Source organism: Neoarius graeffei, chromosome 13, assembly GCF_027579695.1.
Source record: "Neoarius graeffei isolate fNeoGra1 chromosome 13, fNeoGra1.pri, whole genome shotgun sequence".
NCBI classification, from domain to species: domain Eukaryota; kingdom Metazoa; phylum Chordata; class Actinopteri; order Siluriformes; family Ariidae; genus Neoarius; species Neoarius graeffei.
Genome location: NC_083581.1, coordinates 2,003,565 through 2,026,149, shown reverse-complemented (window position 1 = coordinate 2,026,149; position 22,585 = coordinate 2,003,565). Strand labels below are relative to the sequence as shown.

General features: G+C 40.7%; 1 protein-coding gene across 1 annotated transcript in view; it reads left to right on the top strand.

Annotated features, from left to right (window-relative positions):
* Positions 1-10,537: 10,537 nt before the first annotated feature.
* The window catches only part of iqsec1a (IQ motif and Sec7 domain ArfGEF 1a), a 93,797-nt gene continuing 81,749 nt past the window's right edge, over positions 10,538-22,585 (top strand). The window contains exon 1 of the mRNA XM_060937082.1: positions 10,538-11,002. Within this exon, the coding sequence (XP_060793065.1) occupies positions 10,923-11,002 (80 nt within the window). The 5' untranslated portion in view covers positions 10,538-10,922. The remainder of the gene's footprint in view (positions 11,003-22,585) is intronic.

Below are 22,585 nucleotides of genomic sequence, written 5' to 3'. Positions count from 1 at the left end.
AGCTTTTCACAGCTGCAGTCACAGCCGCAGCGTCTTCAACATCAATCCTTCTGCTATTTTCAGCTCGTGTTAAAATAACCTGTACAGGAATGAAACTCTCACACACTCCCTCAGCCGCAAACCTTTTTAACGCTCTCTTAAAGATTATCCCGAGTCACACTGTACACTTTACGATCGATCGCGATCCAGTCTGGCCGGATTCTCTGTGATTGGTGGTGTGTCTCCATGTCAGATTATACGATGAGGGTCCGCTAACGATGGACCTGCGGTTAAAAGAAAATGGCTTCCTAGCGATGCTCGGCTCACGTCGTCGAACAGCACAATCTGGAAATTGACTCTCATACGATTTCCACTGCGCTCACGTAAACACGCAGTGAGCCTGAAGTGATGCGAAGATTTTTTTCCCCCTGTTTGTTAGCATGTGTTGTTTCTTGTCATCGCCACTCACATATTCATCCCATACATGTCAACCTATACGGAATGTCTGTATTTTATACGGATTTGATTCAATAAACGTAGTTTACGGGCGTATAAATAAAGTTATACGGATTCTTTAAAAAAACTTCAATATTTATTTAGAGCTATAATCAATTCCCACGATGATAAAAGAGCGCATAACATTTACAAACGTACTGTACACCACAGACAGCCAGTAAAGAGTCTTATGAAATCGCGCGTTATCTTGTGGTAGCAAGACTTCGTTCTACTTTTGATCATGCGCACACCGCATTGCGAGAATCCCGCCAACCGTGAAGTCATAGACATATAAACATAGACGCCGCCTTCTGCGTAGAATCATACGTCATCCTCGCCGCCATATTGGATGTGGCAAAGTGGAGATTCTTCAGCCGTCTCTGGTATAGCGTCTAGACAGTAGCCGAGAATAAAGATGCCTCATTCATGTGCTGCGTTTAACTGTACCAACAGGTTTACCGTCCAAACGAGATCACATGGGATTACCTTTCACAGGCGAGACTGGAAAAATACTTTTCATTGTATTTGGTCATTATAACGTAATTTTACGAACAGATTTTCCTGACTTTGTGGCTAATATGAAGTCTCGCGCAAAATAGCCGCTCGGTGAAACCTGTCTCCAAACAACGAAGTATTTCCTTCGTAACTACGCTGATAACACTTTGTGTTTTTGTCAAACATTGGAGCTTTGTATTCATTCTGAAGGTTTATTGTTATTAATATTGAATAAAAAGTAACTGGGATATATCATTGTTAATTATCATTCAAATTTTAGGTAAATTATTTTAATTTGCATCTTATACGGATTTTATAAGGGAAATACGGATTTTGGAGGTTGGTTATACAGGTTTGATTGACCAAAGGTTGACATGTATGTCATCCTCTGACAAACTCGCGAATCAGAAATTTCTCGCACTGAAAGAACTTCGTCGGTGGCCACCATCTTTTGATCGCCACTAAATCACATGACGTTATGTTTTCTAAACCACTGATCTCAAATTACAACCAAAGAATTGTTTTGCGGTGTGCGGTTTTTAAAAACTCGTATCGTGTAAGGCTAGCTTAATGTCGTTTAGCTAGTAATTTAGTCAGTGTGGTTTCCGACACAATGTTTTATATATAAATGTGACAAAAGCCAAAGATAATAAACATCTTTTGTCATAACATTAAAGCTGAATGACTCCATTTCTGTCCTGGTATGGACTCAGGACTTGGGGGTGTGGCCTAAATACATTTTGAAGGTGGGGCTGTATATTCGAAATGCTTTAGATGATATTCATTCATATTTAATTTGTATATATATTTTTTATACACACTTACTGAACCAAACCGTGATATTTTAACATGCAGAAAGTTTTGGTACATGATGCTAAACTGGTAGCTTCCATTACCTGTTAGCCGCATTAGCATTAGCTACGTTGTTAGAAAGCTAAAGAAGCAAACTTCACACACTAAACATCTTTTGGTTGATTTAATGTTATTTAAAATTGTGATTTAAATGAGAATCTGTGAATTTTATTTATTGTTTTCTGAAAATAAAGGTGAAAGGGAAAGTGTTTTCCTCAGCCTGGTTTATATCTTTCGTTACGCGGCTCAGCTCCACCCGGCTCAGTGCGTGTTTTAATCTGATTGCGGATTTGGAATTGAAACTGAAATGGAGCGTGTCTCTGATTCGCTCTCGTCTGTTGTACGAGTGTGAACGAGTGCTCTCAGATTAGCGCTGATGATTTTATCCTCTTCTGTTCTGTGGTTAGAGAGGGTTTAAGCAGTGAAATGGGCTCGACTTTTAAAACGTAAAGTCACTGATGGGTCTAAAACTTCCTCTATCTCTCACTCGTTTGGGGTTTTTGAGCCTGAGGGAGTGCGTGGTGATTTTGGAGATCATAACCTGGAAAATGGTTTTAGTGAGCAGGTTAAACAGAAACGTACAGAAACATAAAAAATTGGAACTGAAAGGAACAGAAAATTCAATCACTTGTTCTCACTTTGTGTGTGTGTGTGTGTGTGTGTGTGTGTGTGTGTGTGTGTGTGTGTGTGTGTTTTATGGTCATAAGTTCTTCATACATCCCGTTAAAATGCATCATAAAGCATTAAATAAATTACTGATTATTTACAAAAATGCATTAAATGTTATATCTGTGTTTATGAAGTGTTTTGGAGTTTTAACATTTTATCAGCAGTGTGTATAAAACTTTAAATCCATAATAATTCTCACTGTGCGCTAAACTCAACTCTGAAAACTGAAGAAAAAAACCTGAAGAAAAGCACCTTTTTTTTTCCCCCTGCAGAGTTAAACTCCACCCTGAATCACAGTGAATGTTTAGATTAAAGTCTGTGAGATGTGTTCAGTGATTCTGGTGCTAAAGTCTTGTTGGTGATGTATTTTTGCTTCTCCTGTGAGAAGTTAGTGGGCCACGGGCGATTGCTCTAAGACAGTGAGGGAGGCTCAGCCTCCTCTAAAAATGCCGAACATCGTGTAGGATGAATTGCGCTAGGCTTATGTTATAGCCAACCTTATAACATTGCTATTTCAGATCCAGAATCATAGAAATATATGTGCTCAACCCAACTACAGTGCGAAATCATTCCGTTATAACTTTCCCCAGTTCGCCTAATGTGTGCGTGAGTTTTTCCCCCTCGTGACAGCACGATGCAGCCCAGCCTCAGTGCACTTCAATGGCATTTGGGAGCTCTGCGCTTTCAATATCAAAATGCAAGATGGTTATTGGACAAATACTGCGAAAACGCCCGCCCACGGACTCCCAGCCTCACAGTGGGAGGGACATGGCAGTTTCCGCGAGGAGACTGGTGATTGGTGAAAGCGGCCGGATATTTTCTTTGATTGACAGCTCGTTTCAAATATAGACAGGCAGCGGTGAATCTCAGTTCAGTCCCATGCGGATTCGCAAGTGCTGTGGTGTATTGTAAGAGATCAGCTTACATTTCGATTTCATTCATTACATACGGTTTCTACCAGCTTTTTTAGTTTGTATATATTTTCATTGTAAATAAAGTGTAAATATAGTGTTGTCAAGTTTGCTATCTTAGTTCCAGAAATGTCATTTATTTGAGTGACTGAACTTGAACTTGAGGGGGCTAGTCAGCTAGCAAGAAAGCTGCGCACGGATGCCAAGCATTGCTGATTTAATTTTGGCGAAGCCATTTGCCAGTCTTCCTTTCGAGGAAAAAATTAAAATTAAAGAGCAGGGTAGACCAACGCCTCAAATTGACTTGGTGAAAAAGGTAGGGAATAATACTCGTTCCTTTCAGCTCTCCTGGTACGAGAAAGTGAATTGGCTAACAGCAAGTGACCCACATCAACAACAGTAAATAGGCTACTTTAGTAATATGTCATGGATGGACCAAAAATATAGAATCTATTTAAAATGTTTATGCTGAGTATATTATATTGGAATATATATTTTTCTGGATATGAATTAAACACCGCTACAATTTGGAAAACATTTTTAAACAAAAACACAGCCGAGAACATTTCACACTACAGACCTGGATTAAAAGTGAAGGGTTATCAAAATTGTCAATAAAACATTTCTCAGTCAAAATAAGTAAAATATAGGGAAAGTGTCATTGAATGAAATGTGTGGCACCCAGCTCTATGTTTGGCTCCCCAAGGTCAGTGCTTGTGCCTATTCCAGAACACTCTGCTGTTACTGCTGAGGTTCCTGACAAAGAGCTGCTTTCAATAATGATCAATTTTTAAACAACATGCCACAATTTTAAAATATAAAATGCTAAAATATACCCCTCCCCCCCAACACCACCATCATGTATATTGGACAGTAGGCTAATGGGCCAAAAGAACCTGTTATTTCACAGTTTGTGACGCTGCCAACAATCAGCCAGATCAGAGGCAAGAGTATGGGCAAAATTGATGTGTTTTTTCTTTTTTCTTTTAAAATCTGGAAATATTGTAACCGACCAGCCTCCCCTGTTTGAAAGACTACCAGCCGCCACTGTAGTGGGCGTGTCCCAGGCGTGGTTGTTATTGTTGTTAAAACAAAACTACTTCTTTTCTTTCTCACTATTTCACCATCATTTAACATCCTATTAACGAGAGGTCCCCTGTAGAAGTCAGAGAGACTGTTGGAGCAAACGCTGGACTCAAAGTCCCAGAATGCATTGCAGCTGTTGGACGCTGAGACTTGACTCGGTTAGTTAACGATGTGACGAGTGTGTTGATGTTGACTGCAGTGTTAGTGCGATTGCTTTGGAGGTAGAGGTGAGAGGGTGAGAGAGCTGGACAGACGGAAACACTAAAGCGCTGCTGCATCGCTATCTTTAGCTAAACATGAAGTGAGGGTTAAATCTCACTGTAACTCCATCAGCACAGCATTGTGGGTAACGTAGTAAACCTGTTAACCGGAGTGAAAATTGTGGACGCACAGACGCCTTGTATTTGTTTACAGTTATAGAAATTAAAGATAAAAATCCAGGCTAAAAAATACTAATCAGCCAGTCCTGCTCACACGGTTGAGTAATGGGTTAAAGTGGATTGGAATTATAAATGGATGATGATGATCATGATGAAGTTCAGGTCTCGGGAGTACAATGATGATAAACGTGTGTGTGGGGGGGGGGGGCGCAAAGTTTAAACTGACTTCCAGTTAAAGCTGTTTAAACTATAATTTCAATTCATTTCCTCTTTTAGCACAAGATAATTTTTGTAAATTTCACTTCTCCACTAAACTCTGAATCGTCTCGTGTTTCACGTCTCTGAAATATTAAACACGTCTCCATCAGCTTTCCGAGGCGTCTGTAGATGATTATTATGCAAAACTGCGGCACAGGGATAAATTTCACATGTAGTACGACCAACATCTCTTCCTCCTGTTCCAATGACATCATTGTGCAGGAGATGCAGGAGGCCCCACCTCTCTGACCATTTCAGCCAATCAGCAGCTGTCAGCCAATCATTTGCAAGTTCAGTAGTGATGGTGTTGCCTGGCAACCGGGAATTTGGCATGTCTGAGAGCCGAGCTTTCGGCTGCAGAGAATCTGAGAATCACTCACGAGAAGCCGGGAGACGCTTGACTGCAGAGTGACGGTGAGGAGGAGGAGGACCAGTTCTCCTGTTCTCCTGTATGGTGGTGGTGGTCTTCTGCAGATGTTCACCACCTGAGGGACAGGAGTGGTGCACACACATGCACGTGTAGAAGATCTACATGTGATGGATGAAGCTCATCCATGAATCTCAGAGTGAACGTGTGGCTTGACCTGGAATTCCACGACATGCATCTGGGAATGTTTTAGCTGTTCCTCAGAAGAACCTGCACTCCAGTCCCAGCACACTGAGGAGGATTTCGGGATGGAGCACTTGAGTGAGGCGCAGGCATGGCCATTCAGCCCAGCAGGCGTTCGGTGTAACCGCTAAGCGCGCTCTCGGGTGTACGAGGAATTTTCAGTCCATGTTTGGCTGCTGCTGCTGATGGATATTTCTCATTTCACTACCTGACCACGAGGCGCTGAATCCCTGATGATGTCACGGTTCAAAGCTCTGTGCTTAGATTATTGGCAGTTTCTGTGTCTGCAGCCTCCAAGTGGCTTTTTTAAAAGGTAAGTAAAGCACTGAGCTGAATGTATTTTTAGAACTGATCTTTAGTTCAGGACAGAAATTAATTTAATGGCCTGCATTCCATTTTTGTCTCACGCTGAGACTCTCCAGGATACGAGGGTTTTCTGTGAGCGGTTGGTAAATGTACAGTTATATTTTGACTGTATAATTATTATTGCATTTTGTTACTTTAAAAATATTATATTTTTACTATTTTGTTTTTATTTTTAAGTTAATTTCATGATTATAATTAATTTTATGACAAACGTAATTATGTGAATTTTTTTTTTTAAATTTAGTTTTATTTATTTTGTAGTATTGGATTTAAAGCACACTTTGGGCACATTGTTCTCCAAAACAATGAATAAATAATATTGTGTAACATCAATACCTTTATCTTCATCATACTTGTGCATTAAATGCCCAAAAGGCTGTGTATAAAGAAAGAACAATAGCGGACTTAAAATAGAACCTTGTGGGACGCCATGTTAATGTTATTTTCATTAATTTCTTTTGCATTTGACTCCAAAACAAGCTACGCTGCTGATTTAAGGATTTATTTCCCATAAAGTTGACATGTGGATCATTTCCAACATCAAAAATGGAAAAGCTGGGGATTAAATTAGGAAAAAAATCAAGTTTATTTAAAAATGAATTAAATATGCACGTCTCCACCATATCCATTTATAACATTTTGTACGAGTTGAAACAGTGTAAATTTGTAGAAACTTGCAGCCGTGAAACTGGCTGAAATTTAACTTCCTGTAATTCCGTCCCAACGTGGCATTTTCTCAGCTTGTTGATCTCAAAGTTTGCTAAACTCAAATTTATTGCAGTTGTTCCAGACTCAGACATTACTTTATTTATTATTGGAATTTGAGCATGTTGTCATCCGGAAGTGAATCATCATCATCATCATCATCATCATCATCATCTCTGTGCATGAGCTGTCTAAAAGACTCTGTAGAAAGACAGAATAACAGCGGGACTAAAACAGAACCCTGTGGGATGCCACACTACATGAGGAATTCTTTTGCATTGTGGCTGAAATACAAACTGCCTTGCTGATATTAAATGTAAAATTCACTCTTTCTTATGGTCTTTACACACATTCTTCTGCTCTCATGAAAGAGAGTCACTTTGTTAACCTGACTCCGAGGGAGGATCGAATCATCTCTGCTGATTTACTGTTCCACACAGACAAGTGTTGCATGAAATTATATCATTTTATTGCAGTAAAAAGACCAAAATGGTGTAAATTACCCGTCCTCTGATTCGGATGTTCACCGATGATGATGTTAACGCACACATGCTGTGATATTTAAACAGTAAACAATTATTCCTGGTACAGTTGTCTATCGCCGCAACAACCGGCTTCACTTCAGTCCACCACCTTCTCTCCATTTCCCCCAGGGGAATTCTTCCTCTTTGGTTATTCGGAGGTTCCAGCTGAATTATGGGATAGCGTAGTGTAGTGTACTGTGGCACATTTGCACCCTACGGCTGTAGTAGATCATCCAGGTACCGTTCAACTCCTGTTCAATGCCCACGGAGTATTCAGAGACCATATATACTGCTTTTTGCGTATTGACAGTATGGAAGTATGAGTGTTCAGATGCAGTGGTGTTTATGAAGGTTTTCATTTGACCTCATCATATTTTAAATGTCTCTCTGTTGTAAAAAAAAAAAAATGCACAAAAAAAAAAATCTGGAGAAAATTGCAAACCCAAATCAGAAAAAGTTTGGACGGTTTGTTCAAACTGAAATTAAAACTGGAAACAGTGATTTGTAAATAATCTGTGACCTGTATTCACTCAAAACAGTACAACAGCACATTTATTTGATGTTTTACTTCATGGATTTTATTGAAACACATTTCAAAAAAGTTGTTCCAATAAATCATTTGTCACTTTATAATGTTCCCGTTCCTTCTCCCGACACTTAAAGCTGTTTATGGACTGAAGACTCCAAGTGATGAAGTGTTTCAGGTGTTATTTTTGTCCCGTTCTTCCTGTAAACAGGTCTGAAGGTGTGGAACAGTTCGGGGTCGTCACTGTCATATTTATCATTTCTAAATTTTTCACACATTCTCTATTGGGGACAGAGGGGACACGCCGTCTTCTTCCACAGCCACGCCTTTGTAATGTGAGCAGAATGTGGTTTTGCATTGTCTTGTTGAAATCTCCCTGGAAAAGACGTCGTCTTGAAGGCAGCAGATGTTGCTCCAAAATCTCAGTGGACTTTTCTGCATTAAAGCTCCATCACAGAAGTGTAAGTTACCTTTGCCAAGGGCACTGACCCAACACCATACCATGACACACCCTGGCTTTTGGACTCGTTCCTGTAACAGTCTGGATGCTCCATCCCAGACGCCTCCAAGCCCAGAGAAGTTGACGGCGCTTCTGGACACAGTTAGCATTAAGGCCTCTGCATGCTCTTGCGACAAGGCTTTCGCAGATAGCTTTTCGCAGACAGTTGTAATTTATCGTTGAGCGGGGAGTAATAGGCGTGCGCGATGTTATTCACCGCCACAACACAAGGGGGCGCGAAGTCGCTAGGAGTAGTTGGTGGGTGTGGTTAGTGGAGTGTTTATCCTCCGGTTACTTATAATGACTAGAACTGGAGTCGTATAGATGTACGTACTTCCTCACTTCCTCGATCAACCGCTCTTCGTGCTGCTCCATCTTCGCTCGTGTTTTTAAAAATGGCGGTCGTGAAAACAAAACAAACCGGGAAAGTAGGGAAGCGGAAGTGCATGTACAGCGGATGTAGAGTGGACCAATCAGAGCCCTCTTGTCTGCGACGCTGTCTGAGAGGCTTCTGCGGTGGTCACAATTTTTGGGAGGTGCGTGCAGAGCGTCTGCGAAGGTGGGGGGGCTACGCAGACGCCATCTGCGACGCCATCTGTGAGGACTGCGTTGTCAGCATAAATTGGCCTTAAGGCTTCACAGTAAAGTTGTAACTGGTGTTGGTGGATGTAACTCCGTATTGTATGTAGCTTGATAAAGGTTTGCCAGAGTAATCCCGAGCCCATGTGGTTCTATCAGCTGGAGATGAATGACGGTTCTTGATGCCGTCTGAGGGATCGGCGGTCACGGGGGTTCAGATTAGGCTTGAGCCCTTTACACACCGAAATTCCTCCAGGTTCCTTGAATGGTTTAATGATATTATGCACTGTAGAGGGTGAAATATCCAAATCCCTTCCCATCTTTCTTTGAGGAACATTGTTTTTAAACATTTCGGTAATTTTCTCATGCATTTGTTGATAAACTGGAGATCCTCAGCTCGTCTTTACTCCTCAAACACTCGGCCTTTCCTGGATACTGTTTAGTATCAAACCCTGCTTACAGTCACCTGTTTCAAATCACATCATTATTTAATAGTTGTACCTCATCACTCGCTCTAAATTTCCCCGTCCCAACTTTTTTTGGAATGTGTTGCAGGACTGAAACGCAGGAATGGATGGATATTAACAAATGAAATGAAGTTGACCAACAAAGCATGAAATATCTGAGGTCCATTCTGTCTGTAATGAAATAAAAAGCAAAGCACATTTAGAAATCACTGCTTTTTTTTTTCCTTTGCATTTTCCACACTGTTCCAACTTTTTCTGATTTTGGGGTTGTAGGCTAAATTGTTAAACGCTGTGTGTACGGCTTCACTCGAAGCATTTATAACTTTTCCATCCTGTTTGACTTGTGTTTTAGATTTTAAGAACGGAGTAAAGCACTTGGGTTGGAGGTGTGTTGCTGCTGCTGTTTTTGCTGCTCCTCTTAAACCGCAGCAAAAAGGACACACTTTTTACACAATAATAGTCACTAAACAAGTTCGTTCTTGCTGTCAGATCTCTTATAGCAGCTGTAAACAGTCTTTCCTTCAGCAGTGTCTTTCCTTTCTGTCTGTAGTCAGTTTGCATTCGCCGGACACGCCCCTGTGAATGAACTGTTGCCATTCAGATCCAGAGCGTTAATTTAAACCTGAGCTGCTGTTATAGAGAATTAATCAACAGCACTGTGCCATGGTGTATGAAAAACTAAAAATAAAATTCACATTGCTTTATAAAGCTGAACACAATGGAGGTTCTTTTCCACTTAGCAGGTTCTGAGTGTAATCCAGGTTTAATTTCTCAGCAGGGATTTGCTCACACTGTTTCTGTATCTGCAGGCGAGTTCGAACCATTACGTCGTTTCATTACAGCTGTGGTGGTGTAAAGTCTGAAAGGCCTCATTCTGCTGTAGAGAAATGGCATTTCCAGAACCGTAGACACATTAAACGTAACTCCATCGCGGCCTGCGAGAACAACGGCACTCCTGTACTCCGTTTCTCGCTGTACAATAACACGCCTGTGCTTGGTGTTTCTGTGTTTGTGTTATGGTTGAATTTAAGTCCAGCCTCGTTTTAACCCATCCAACCTCTGGAGCTCAGCGTTCGGCTCCTCCTCTGAGGGCCAAGGCGAGGCGTGTTTGGATCTGTACCCGGTTCCAGTTGTTGTTGGAACATGCAGGACATTTCCATGAAGGTCAGACGGAGGAAAACTTGCAGGAAAAAAAGGGTGGAAGAAGGAAAATACGATCTCATCGAAGAAGGAATTACTCTCATCTCTCTTTTCTTTTTTTTCTTGTTGTTGTTTTACATTTATTAAAATAACCTTGGAGTTTTTTTTCGGCTAACCTCTCAGCCCACACAAGAGGAACAACTCCAGCAGGAGAATAAAATTTTCATTTTCTGTCACGAGCGATGATGAAATCTGTGGAAAGTGCAGAGAAAGAGGAAGCAGTTTCCTAGACGAGAGCTTTATTTTCAGAGAAATGCCACCTGTGTGTCAGATTTAGACGTTTTTGTATTTAATACATCTGCTTGTTTCCCTGCGTGGAAGATGTCGCGCGTCGTGGTGAGCGATGTTTCAGCTCTGTGGAGTGGCATGTGGAAGCAGTGCATCTCTGTAAGGACTAAAAGGTAAGAGCTCACACCGTCTGTGTGTCAGAAACGTCTCATCTCGTCTCATTATCTGTAGCCGCTTTATCCTGTCCTACAGGGTCGCAGGCGAGCTGGAGCCTATCCCAGCTGACTACGGGCGAAAGGCGGGGTTCACCCTGGACAAGTCGCCAGGTCATCACAGGGCTGACACATAGACACAGACAACCATTCACACTCACATTCACACCTACGCTCAATTTAGAGTCACCAGTTAACCTAACCTGCATGTCTTTGGACTGTGGGGGAAACCGGAGCACCCGGAGGAAACCCACGCGGACACGGGGAGAACATGCAAACTCCACACAGAAAGGCCCTCGCCGGCCACGGGGCTCGAACCCGGACCTTCTTGCTGTGAGGCGACGGTGATAACCACTACACCACCGTGCCGCCCGTGTCAGAAACGTGTTTTATGAAAACATTTGAACGTTTTAAAGTTCTCACGGGTCTGTATTAGTTGGATTTGCGCATGTTTGTTTTATTTTAGGGCCATTCTTTTGTATTGATATACTGTGTGTGTGTGTTTAATGTGTTGTTAAAGATTGACTCTCCTCACTAGTCTCTTTTTGAAGTTAATAAGATAATAAATTACAGCTTGTTCCATCATGTTACCAAGAAACTTTAAAGAAGAAGTGTAAACGCCTCTGTTCTGAAAATGTTGGAAAATTTAAAGTTCCAGCTTCACCTCTGACTGTTACATAGCACTGACACTGGAGACTCCTTCCAAAACATTACATATTCCAGAAAATGATTTTTAAAATCTGTTTATTTGAAACACCCTCTGTACAAGTCCCTGTGAATGATCCAGGCTTGGAGTACTCGAGTCCGACTCGTGTCTTAATTTTAAACACTCATGACTTGACTTGAGCACTGATGACTCGGACTCGTGCTCTAACTGCATTCAGATTCGTAAATTGGAGACGAGGACTCAGATTTTTTCTTTACTTTTTGTAACATGCCATAATAATTTGCCATAAGATATTTATATCTACATTAATTTTTATACAAATTTTGTGCAAGAGAAGCACATTCACCTGTTCATACATCATGTTCAGGAACAAACTACTGTTAACGGCACTAAAATTCCTGGAGAGACGCCGCTAGGATTGTCCGCTTTGCTTATACAGACTTCTCATGCAGTGGGAAAAAATGCACTGCGATGTGTTCCATATGTAGAAGAACTATCGAGGAGACGACGGGGACGACCTCGAACTTCAATCCTCATTTGGTAAAACTCCACCCAGAGAAGGAAGTGACGCGCTATGTTCATTGCTCTGTTGATAGTGGGCGGGGCTTGCTGAGTGATGAACTAGCTAGTGTTAACCCTCTCTCATGTTATTTGCCCTGTTGATAGTGGGCGGGGCTTGCTGAGCGATGAACAAGCTTTTTATCTGTAGCCTGTTAACTAAAATGGAGCAGTGGAGCAGGAACGTTAGTCCGACACAGTAGCAGAGACGCTTTCACGTAAAGGCAGCAACAGACACCGTCACATGGTGCGGGTGGAGTCTTGTTCTCGGACTCGACTCGAAATTTTCTTTAATGACTCGGACTTGAACACTGGGGACTCGAGACTGGACTCGGACTTGAGGTTTAGTGACTCGACTACAACACTGGAATAATCTGTTACTATAGAAATGATAAAGCATTAGAACAAGCTAATTAATTATACATAAATCTGTAATTTGCAGCTGCACTACTTTTATAGAAATTAATCAACACCTTCTGACCAATCAGAATGCAGAATTTAACAGCGCTGTGGTCATACCTTTTATCATATGGTTGTGATTGTTAAATGAATGTTACCAGATTTTCTGAAGTTAAATTGTATGCTCCCGCCACCATGCTTCACAGCGCAGATAATGAGTTTCCATGAGATTTTAGAGGGGTGTGTTTGTCAGGGTATGAGGACAATGATGTGTCCTGGCAGTCAATCAAATAAACCCCACCTTACATCACTGTCTCTGTAATTTAAAAAAAAATTTTTTTTGGAAGGAATACCCCAACAGTGAAATGTTTCTTTTGTTTTTACTAAACGAGACGATTCTATTTAAGATGTTTTTGTCACAGTGTTCATGAGTAGCTCTTTAAGGCTTTTTTTAATGAATAAAATCCAGCGTTTTGAACAGAATTAATCTGTAATATTGCATTAATCGTTGCTTTAAACACATTCCTCCTCCTCCTTCTCCTTGATCTGCTCTACAGGAAGTTCTGCAGTAACTCACTAAATCTCTTCACTGACTTGCTGACATTCTGAACGTGACGTCATGATGAAATTCGATCTCTTTCTGTAACACTCGCCATGTGGTTCTTCTCCGTTTGATGAACGTCCTGGTTTTACGTTTTTATCAGGGAGGATTTGGGGAGGTGAGCGAGAGGATGGTTTGGTGCAGTTGTTGAAGTTTTTCTTGTATTTAAGCCCTCGTGTCGGTCGTGCAGGATCAGCTGTGACTCTGAGAACCCGAGAAACCCGATGTGACCTGATCCAATCTGACGCAGGAGCGAGAATAATTTATTTACGCCGTGTGTGTCCGGTGTCTAGTGTTCTCCTCCCTGACTCACAGCTTGGAAAGAGTTTGAGGGGGGAAAAAAACCAGCTCAACTTTGTGGAACATCTGAATTTATTTATTTTTATAAATTGAGTTTAGTTCATCCTCATGTGTTCGGGTTTTTAAAAAGGGAATCTGTGGGGATCTGTTTGGTGTCAGACTACAGACAGATCCATGACTCAATCAGGTGTTTCTACACCCACCATCTGAGTGAACAGAGTTTCATGACTTCCTGTTAAAGCTGAATTCACAACATTTAGGTCCATGATGGTGAGTTATATTTCACATCACTGTTTCATGTTCCTTATTCATTATAATTCTGTATATTTTTCTCCAGAGTGTGTGAGATTGTGGACCTTCTTAAGTCGAACAGTCAGGAATCAGGAAGTAAAGTGGCTTTTAAATACTAATCACAATTTAGTCTAATTTATCAAGTTGATTGTGCGAACTGAATGTGGATAAAAATTTGTATCTGAAACACACACACACACACACACACACACACACACACACACACACACACACCTCTGTTCTAATGATCCATAATGATTCAGTGCAATTCAGTTTTATTTATAGAGCAATTTAATACTCATCATTGTCACAAAGCAGCTTGACAGGAACCCAGAGATGGATTTAGATTCAGTGGAATTTAGTGAATCGTTGAGTTTTAGAACTAAAAAGATATTCAGATATTCATTTAAGCTCAATAATTTTGCTTGTTTTGTTTATGGTCGAGTTATTTTGTGTGTCATGTGACATAAACGAGTAATTTTTGACTGTACATAGCTGTCTGATTGGGGGGGAAATAGAAAGGAAAAAAGTATTTGCAGAAATGGACGCCTTTCGCATGATCCCATCGTACGCTTTTGAAATAAGGGGTGGGGCTTGTGTCAGAAAATGAACAAAACCATGGCAACCAAATGAAAACTACACACAAACACGTGAATACGAAACAGTGAGAGTTTGGAATTAATGAATTTCCCATGTAGAAAAAAAAAGTCATTTCAGTGACTCAAATCATTTGATTCGCTTCAGTTAAATGATTCGTTCACTAATTTGAACAACGTGAGTTGTGTATCATTTGTATTCTGTGTAATCTTATAATGTTTGTGTTTAGATGAATTATTTTTCACACCCGGCCCAGCACACACTCCTACTGCACACACTGGACTAAATGAGCTCAAATGACTCAAAAGACTCAACTGATTCACTGAACAATTGAGATGCGAAACTTGGTCGTAAGTTAAAATAAATAAATAAATAAATAAATAAACTTGTATGAAATAAAGTTGTTGTGGATATTTTGTAGAAATAGAGGTTTATTATAGCAAAGCTCAAAAACTAAGAAATGATTCAGTGCATGGCAGTGAGTGACACTGATTCATTTATTCATTTAGTGACTCATTCACTGAAAGACTGAATCTGTTTCAGTTTCTAGTTCTGATTAAAATATTCCTAAATATGTATTTCTCAAGGGCGGCACAGTGGTGTAGTGGTTAGCGCTGTCGCCTCACAGCAAGAAGGTCCTGGGTTCGAGCCCCGTGGCCGGCGAGGGCCTTTCTGTGCGGAGTTTGCATGTTCTCCCCGTGTCCGCATGGGTTTCCTCCGGGTGCTCCGGTTTCCCCCACAGTCCAAAGACATGCAGGTTAGGTTAACTGGTGACTCTAAATTGAGCGTAGGTGTGAATGAGTGTGTGAATGGTTGTCTGTGTCTATGTGTCAGCCCTGTGATGACCTGGCGACTTGTCCAGGGTGAACCCCGCCTTTCGCCCGTAGTCAGCTGGGATAGGCTCCAGCTCGCCTGCGACCCTGTAGAAAGATAAAGCGGCTAGAGATAACGAGATGTGATGTATTTCTCAGTTTTGAAGCTGATTGAGGTAGAGGAGCACCTCTTTTTACTCTTCTTCCTTTTCCTGGTTTTCCTTTTCTTTCATTTCTTTTTTTTATACCGCCATCACTCGGTTGTTTTGGGGTTTGTTTGTCTGTGCATCTGTCTGAGAATCTCATTAGTGTGATATCTCATGAGCATTTGCATGATTTCTATGGAATCATCATTATAACCAAATGAACTGATTAGATTTTGGAATTGATCCACACAGGCTCAAGGTCACAGCAAGGTCAAATGTCACGAGCTTCCTTCCTGTCTGAAGGTGTTTTCCAGGTGTTTTGGCAGCAGTGTCTCTGTCTGTACCATTAATGATCCAGTCTACTCGTCTTTCTTTCACTTTTGTTTTCTTCATCTTTCAGCTTCCCTTTGGTTTTCACCCAGTCTGTCACTCCATTCAGTCCTCTTTCTCTTTCTTTTCTTTTCATCTTTCAGACTTTTTTTTTTCCCCAAACCTGAAAAACTCCAGATCTTTCCTTCCTGGTAGGATTTTCTGTTTCCAAGATATTGTACACTGTGTTTAAAGCGCTGATCTTTACTGCATCCCTCAGTCATGTTCAGCTCCATATAGCTGCAGTGTTTCTTTCAGAACGCCTTACTAAGTTGTGATTTGGGGATGGACATTTGACCTCACAGTAATCTTGACCTGTGACCTTTTAACCTCAAAATCTAATCAGTTCATGTTTGTCCTAAATGCACAAATGATGAAAGTTTGGTGAAATTCCTTTAATTTGCCTTGGAGATATTGTGTTCACAAGGTTTTCGGACAGACATTTGACCTCACAGTGACCTTGACCTTGGACCTTTTGATCTCAAAATCTAATCCGTTCATGTTTGTCCCAAAATGCACAAATGCTGAAAGTTTGGTGAAATTCCTTTCATTAGCCTTTGAGATATCGTGTTCACAAGGTTTCGGGATGGACGGATGCACGGACGCATGGACAGATGGACAACCTGAAAATATAATGCCTCCTGCACCTTAAGGTGGCGGAGGCATAATAAAAAGCAAATAAACTATATGGTCAAAAGTATGTGCACCCCTGACCATTGATTGATTGAAGTATTTATTTCGAATATGAAAAGCAAAATAATAAAAAGAGAAATAAAATAAACATTTAAACATAATACATAGAAATACATATTCGAAAAGGGGTGAGAAGAAGTAAAACTTATAAACTCCCACCCCTTCTCCTTAAATAATCAATAACAATAACAAGCTTCCTTGTTACCTGTCTAGATGCTCATGCCTGATACTTATAGATAAATAAAATGTATTTCTGACTTTGTATTTAGAAAAAACTAAATGTAATTTACATATATCCATACCCATACATACATACATATACACATAAGCATAAACACATATGTATACATACATACATACATACATCGTATCCCATTCCAGGTTTATTCCCCTTTAGTTATAATGAGCGCCTCTTCTCTTCTCTTCTCTTCTCTTCTCTTCTCTTCTCTTCTCTTCTGGGATGGCTTTCCACTAGATTTTGGGGTGTGGCTGTGGGGATTTGTGCTCATTAGTGAGATCAGACCCTGATGTTGGGATGTTGAGGCTCCAGTTCCAGTTCATCCCAGAAGTGTTCAGTGAGGTTGAGTTCAATCAGGGCTCTGTGCAGGACACTCGAGTTCTTCACTCCAACCTTCATACACCACGTCTTCATGGAGCTCCTGTGCTTTGTGTACAGGAGCATCATCATCCTGGAACAGGTTTGGGGCTCTGAGTTCCAGTGTCAGGGACAGATCTAGACTGATGCATGTGCATTGGTCAGAAATCTATGTGCACCACTTGGCATCAGTCACAGGGCGTTTGTTTATTTTACCGCTAGCCAGCTACATGGGCTATAACCACGCTCAATCAACAGACAAATGGGTCAGGATCTGACCACCTGTGGTAAGTGGTGATGCTTCCCTGGCCTAATTGCCTGTATTCTCACGATGCTTTGTATAGCGTGATGTGAGACAAAGAATCGAGGTCAAACCAATACAATGCTCCAGAAAGAGATCATTCTACCACTAGCTTGATGGTGCATTAACAGCAGAACAATTGGTGACAATGGCGATGAAAACATTGAAAAAAGGGATACTTGAAACATTGTTCATCAAGAAATACAGTCAACGGTAAGCTATATAACAGTTTATAATATCAGTGTTATGAATGCCTAGCTAATGATGATGTGTGTACATGTGTCTCTTGATCATGTTGATAGAGGGACAAAGTTTAAAACTTATGAAAAGAAGACTTACCCACGCCAAGCGTCCTTGCCTGGGTAAGCAGGCTGATTTATCTCCACAGGCGTACATACTGAGAAGAACGTACATTCTTCGATGGAAGTATGATGTGTTGCTCCATTAACGTACCTAGAGCGACACTAATGAAATTATATCCATTGTAAATAATAAACACTGATAAAAACACTGGTAAGTGTTGGTACATGTAATATTTAGCGAGCTCATAATATCTTAATTGGTGACTTGGGGAGGGGAGATTCCCGTAACTGGTTTGTTGTTATGTGCTTCCTGTTGGTTAGAATATGTTTTTGCTTACTGAAATTGACCACTTTGTCATTATGCTAAAATATTTGAATAATACTCTATTAATCATTAAAGGAGAACTGAAGTCATTTTTAAACTTGCTTTATTTCTTAATTAACGTGTTATTCAATTATGTTTTTGGTTTTAGTAACCTTCTATCGTGACTCGTATTGGCAACTAATTGCAATTAAATATTATACTTATTGGCCTATTGGGTTTTTAGCCGTGTTGAATTTAGTTCGTTTGGTCCACGTCAGGCGTCGCTTATCCGCGCGATCTTCACGAGACTTGTGCGAGACTTCGAAACGTGAAGTGTCAGCCAGGTGTCAGTGCCGCCATTTTGAAAACTGTTTTCCAAACGAAGTATTGCACAAAAAACGAGTTTAAATGACGATTACTGCCGACTTTTTTCAAACTTTCCTGATTGCTATCAAAACAAACAAAGATTACGTCAGCATTCGAAAGAGGGCACGCGCATCTTTTGACAACGTTGGTAGATGTTAGTGACTTTGATTCCCGCTGTACGTTTTACTTCCGTCCTACGATGTCTCGCACAGGTCTCAACGAATCTCGTTTACGCCCATTGCTTTGACATACGGACTGATATATTACAGAGCATATTTCAAACACTCATAACTTGCTATAGCAGCGACAAAATAGCGATCAGAAATTCATTCCGATATTTAATAAAATGAGAAATAGAATTTTGATGATAAATTTGCCTTCAGTTCTCCTTTAAATGTGATTTGTGTGTGCAATACAAAAACATTGCTCAAATAGTATGATGTTAATAAATGAAGCATCGTCATCATACACGGTGTGTTGACTTGATAATGTATATTAGCATGTCTTAAAAACAAAAATCCATCACGATCTGGTAAAATTAGTGAAAATATTTCTGCAAATGTGCATGTGTCAGATTCTTGGGCTGGATCCGTCCCTGACTGTAGTGCTGTAGTGTGTGTGTGTGTGTGTGTGTGTCTCATCACTGTTTTACTGTAAATTTATTCATTATATCCTCATTACACACAATGGAACAGATGTTTCACATGTTCTTCCTGTGTCTGTGTGGGGTTCCTCTGGGTTCTCTAGTTCCGTCCCATCTCTTAAAAACATAAATTGCCTGTAGATGTGAATGAGTGCGTGAATGAGTGCTTGGCGCTCTCTCCGGAGTCTATTCCCATCCCACAGCCAGGGATTAGACTCTTCATCCCCCTCCACCCTGACCAGGATAAAGTGCTAACCGAGGAATGAATGAATGATCTGGAGGATCTGTTTATCTAAATTTCTCTATTCAATATATTTATTCGACTGTGCAATATTTATTTTAATACATCACTCAACTTCCTGTGCAGTTTATCTCCACACACTATTCAGTATGTGCAATATTTTTAGCATGTGCGTGCGCGCGCGCGTGTGCGTTTGTGCATGTATATACAGTTCTGTGCAAAAGTTTTAGCACCCCTGTTGTTGTTTTTTTCATACAAACTTTGCAATCAGTTTCTGTTCTATGATCTTCTACATTATCGAGTCAGTACAAAAGCATTTTAGAGTCCAAACATTTTCTTTTTTCCAGCACAAAATTAAATGTTGCAGAAAAAAAAAGTTTGTATCTGAGCAGCATGTTCCATAAGAGACACTTTCCAGATGAAAAAAGAAAGCATAATGAAGGCTGCTGGGTTTTGGTGTAAAATGAAGAAGTGAGTGTGACAGTCAAAGTGTCCAGAAGAACTGCGGCTGGTTCTGTAAGATGCTCAGGAAAACCTACAGATCATTTCCGCATAAAACTGACCTCACTGGACCTGAGACGGATTTATTTTTAAAGCAAAGGGTCGTCTCACACCAAATACTGACTCTGTTTCATTTATTATGGCTCACTGATTAGTGTTTATAGTATTTTTGATTGTTGAAACATTTCATTTCATTATTTTTTAAGTTGTTTTTGGTCGACAACATTTCTTTACATGTGCCTCAGACTTTTGTACAGAACTCTGTGTGTGTGTGTGTGTGTGTGTGTGTGTGTGTGTGTGTGTGTGTGTGTGTGTGTGTGTAATTATCCAGCATTTCTATTCGACACTGTGGGGTTCCCCCCCCCCCCCCCCCATTTCATTTTTGCCTCTCTTTCACTCTCATTTTCACTTTCAAGCTGTAACATGAATTTCCCCGACAGGGGATCAATAAAGTTTATTCTCTCTCTCTCTCTCTCTCTCTCTCTCTCTCTCTCTCTCACATAAGTTTGTCATACTGTATAAACTTACATAAGTGTGTGAGTGGGGGCGGAGCCTGATTGATGTGCTCGTACTGTATATTTGGTGTGTGTGTGTGTGTGATGGTTCTTTGTCTCTGTGTGGCCCTGTGATAGCTTGGTGACCCACCCAGGGTAAACCCCGCCCCTCACCTGAAGTGAGCTGGGATTGGCTCCACCTGAACCCTGACGTGGTGTCGATGATGGATAAACACATAAAAAGTACAATGTGTCAGAACTTTTTGTAAAGTGTCCACATTCCTGTCGGATTTAATCTAAAACCTGTAGAAGCAGCTTAATAATAAAAATCCTAAATTCTGTTTAAATACCCGTTTAAAGTCCTCAGAGAAGCAGCTCATCACCTGAGTATTAAAACCTTCACACCGTCATGTTTAAGTCCGTGTTAGAAACCTGGTGCTGTGAGGTCTTTATGGACGGTTTTGTTTTCATGTTAATTTGCGTTATAGCCGCTATAAACAGACATAAACAACAAAATCCTCGCTCTCTTTTTCTTGAAGTTAATAAGAGGGGGGAAAAAAGCAGTTCGTCATGTGACTGAGAACTCCTCCCCTTACAGAAAACAAACTCCTCCCCTTACAGAAAACTTCACCACATCAACACTACACCTTTAATATGCTTTTTAAATCCAACGTATAATTTGATGTGATGATGAGTTTCCTGATTTGCATATTCATATATATATATATATACACACACACTACTGTTCAAAAGTTTTGGGTCACCCAGACAATTTTGTGTTTTCCATGAAAAGTCACACTTTTATTTCCCACCATAAGTTGTAAAATGAATAGAAAATATAGTCGAGACATTTTTCTGGCCATTTTGAGCATTTAATCGACCCCACAAATGTGATGCTCCAGAAACTCAATCTGCTCAAAGGAAGGTCAGTTTTATAGCTTCTCTAAAGAGCTCAACTGTTTTCAGCTGTGCTAACATGATTGTACAAGGGTTTTCTAATCATCCATTAGCCTTCTGAGGCAATGAGCAAACACATTGTACCATTAGAACACTGGAGTGAGAGTTGCTGGAAATGGGCCTCTATGGAGCACTTGCATGTGATGTCAGAGCCGATCCAGATTCTGACAGACGCCATCTTGTCGGTCAAACGCCATATTTCCGCCTTCTACTTCTGCTTCTACTTCTGCTTCTACTTCTGCTTCTACCTTTTCTTCTGGAAAACCCTACTATATACAATTTTACTACAACGGCTGCGGCTACAAGCTCTCCCTACCTGTGCACGTTTTTTGTTTTTTGTGTGTATTTTTGCGTGTTGTTCGTCTGTACCGGACTTCAATATCCACTACAACCGTATGGACTTACTGGACATTGGTTTCCAGCAGAAAATGACGGTTTGGTAGCGATTTCCATCGCATGCACAACATTCCGGACGAGATAGCGAGACCAGCGGGGTCTCCGTGGATTGTTATCGGAAGCAAAACGAAGGAGGCGGCGTCGGGAGCGGAAGCAAAAGCGAGGCTGCAGAGCCGGCCTGTTGACTAAGCTCAGAAAACAGCTACTCAAATCTCCACTGCCAAGCCTCTATCTCTCCAACGCCAGATCCATGGTAAACAACACGGACGATTTGGAATTACAGCTGGAATTACCTTATTCTATTCTATTCTATTCTATTCTATTCTATTCTATTCTATTCTATAATCGGCTGGTCAGTGCTATACTCAATACTTAAGTGACTTACCCGTCCAGTGAGGATTATTTTCTTGTTTACAAGATGCCACATCTGAGTCGATGACAAATCCTGAATTTCTGTAAAGATAACTGTGCAGAGATTTATAAGCACGCAGTGCTTCACCACTGAACAGCGAGGGAAAGTTAATGAGGTAATTATACACGTCTGGGTATTCCGCTGGCAGTTCAATATCCACTGACACGGTCGTGAAAACTACATCCGGTAAGCCATAAGGGTCACTAATCTGTAGATCGTTTATTTTAGACACATATCTAGTTATCTGTTCATTAGAAAAATGACCCATGTAGTCTGTCGGTTGAAATTGATCCATTCTGTACACGAATGCAGCAGTATTCAGCGGTGTTTTTTTACCGACAAGATGGTGGCTGTGTACTTTCCGGTCACGTGACTGCAAGATCTCTATACACCTATGTAGATATTGCACCAAAAACATATATATATATAAATAAAATGTATGTGTCAGTGGGGGCTGGTAGTCTTTCAAACAGGGGAGGCTGGTCGGTTACGATATTTCCAGATTTTAAAAGAAAAAAGAAAAAACATCAATTTTGCCCATACTCTTGCCTCTGATCTGGCTGATTGTTGGCAGGGTCACAAACTGTGAAATAACAGGT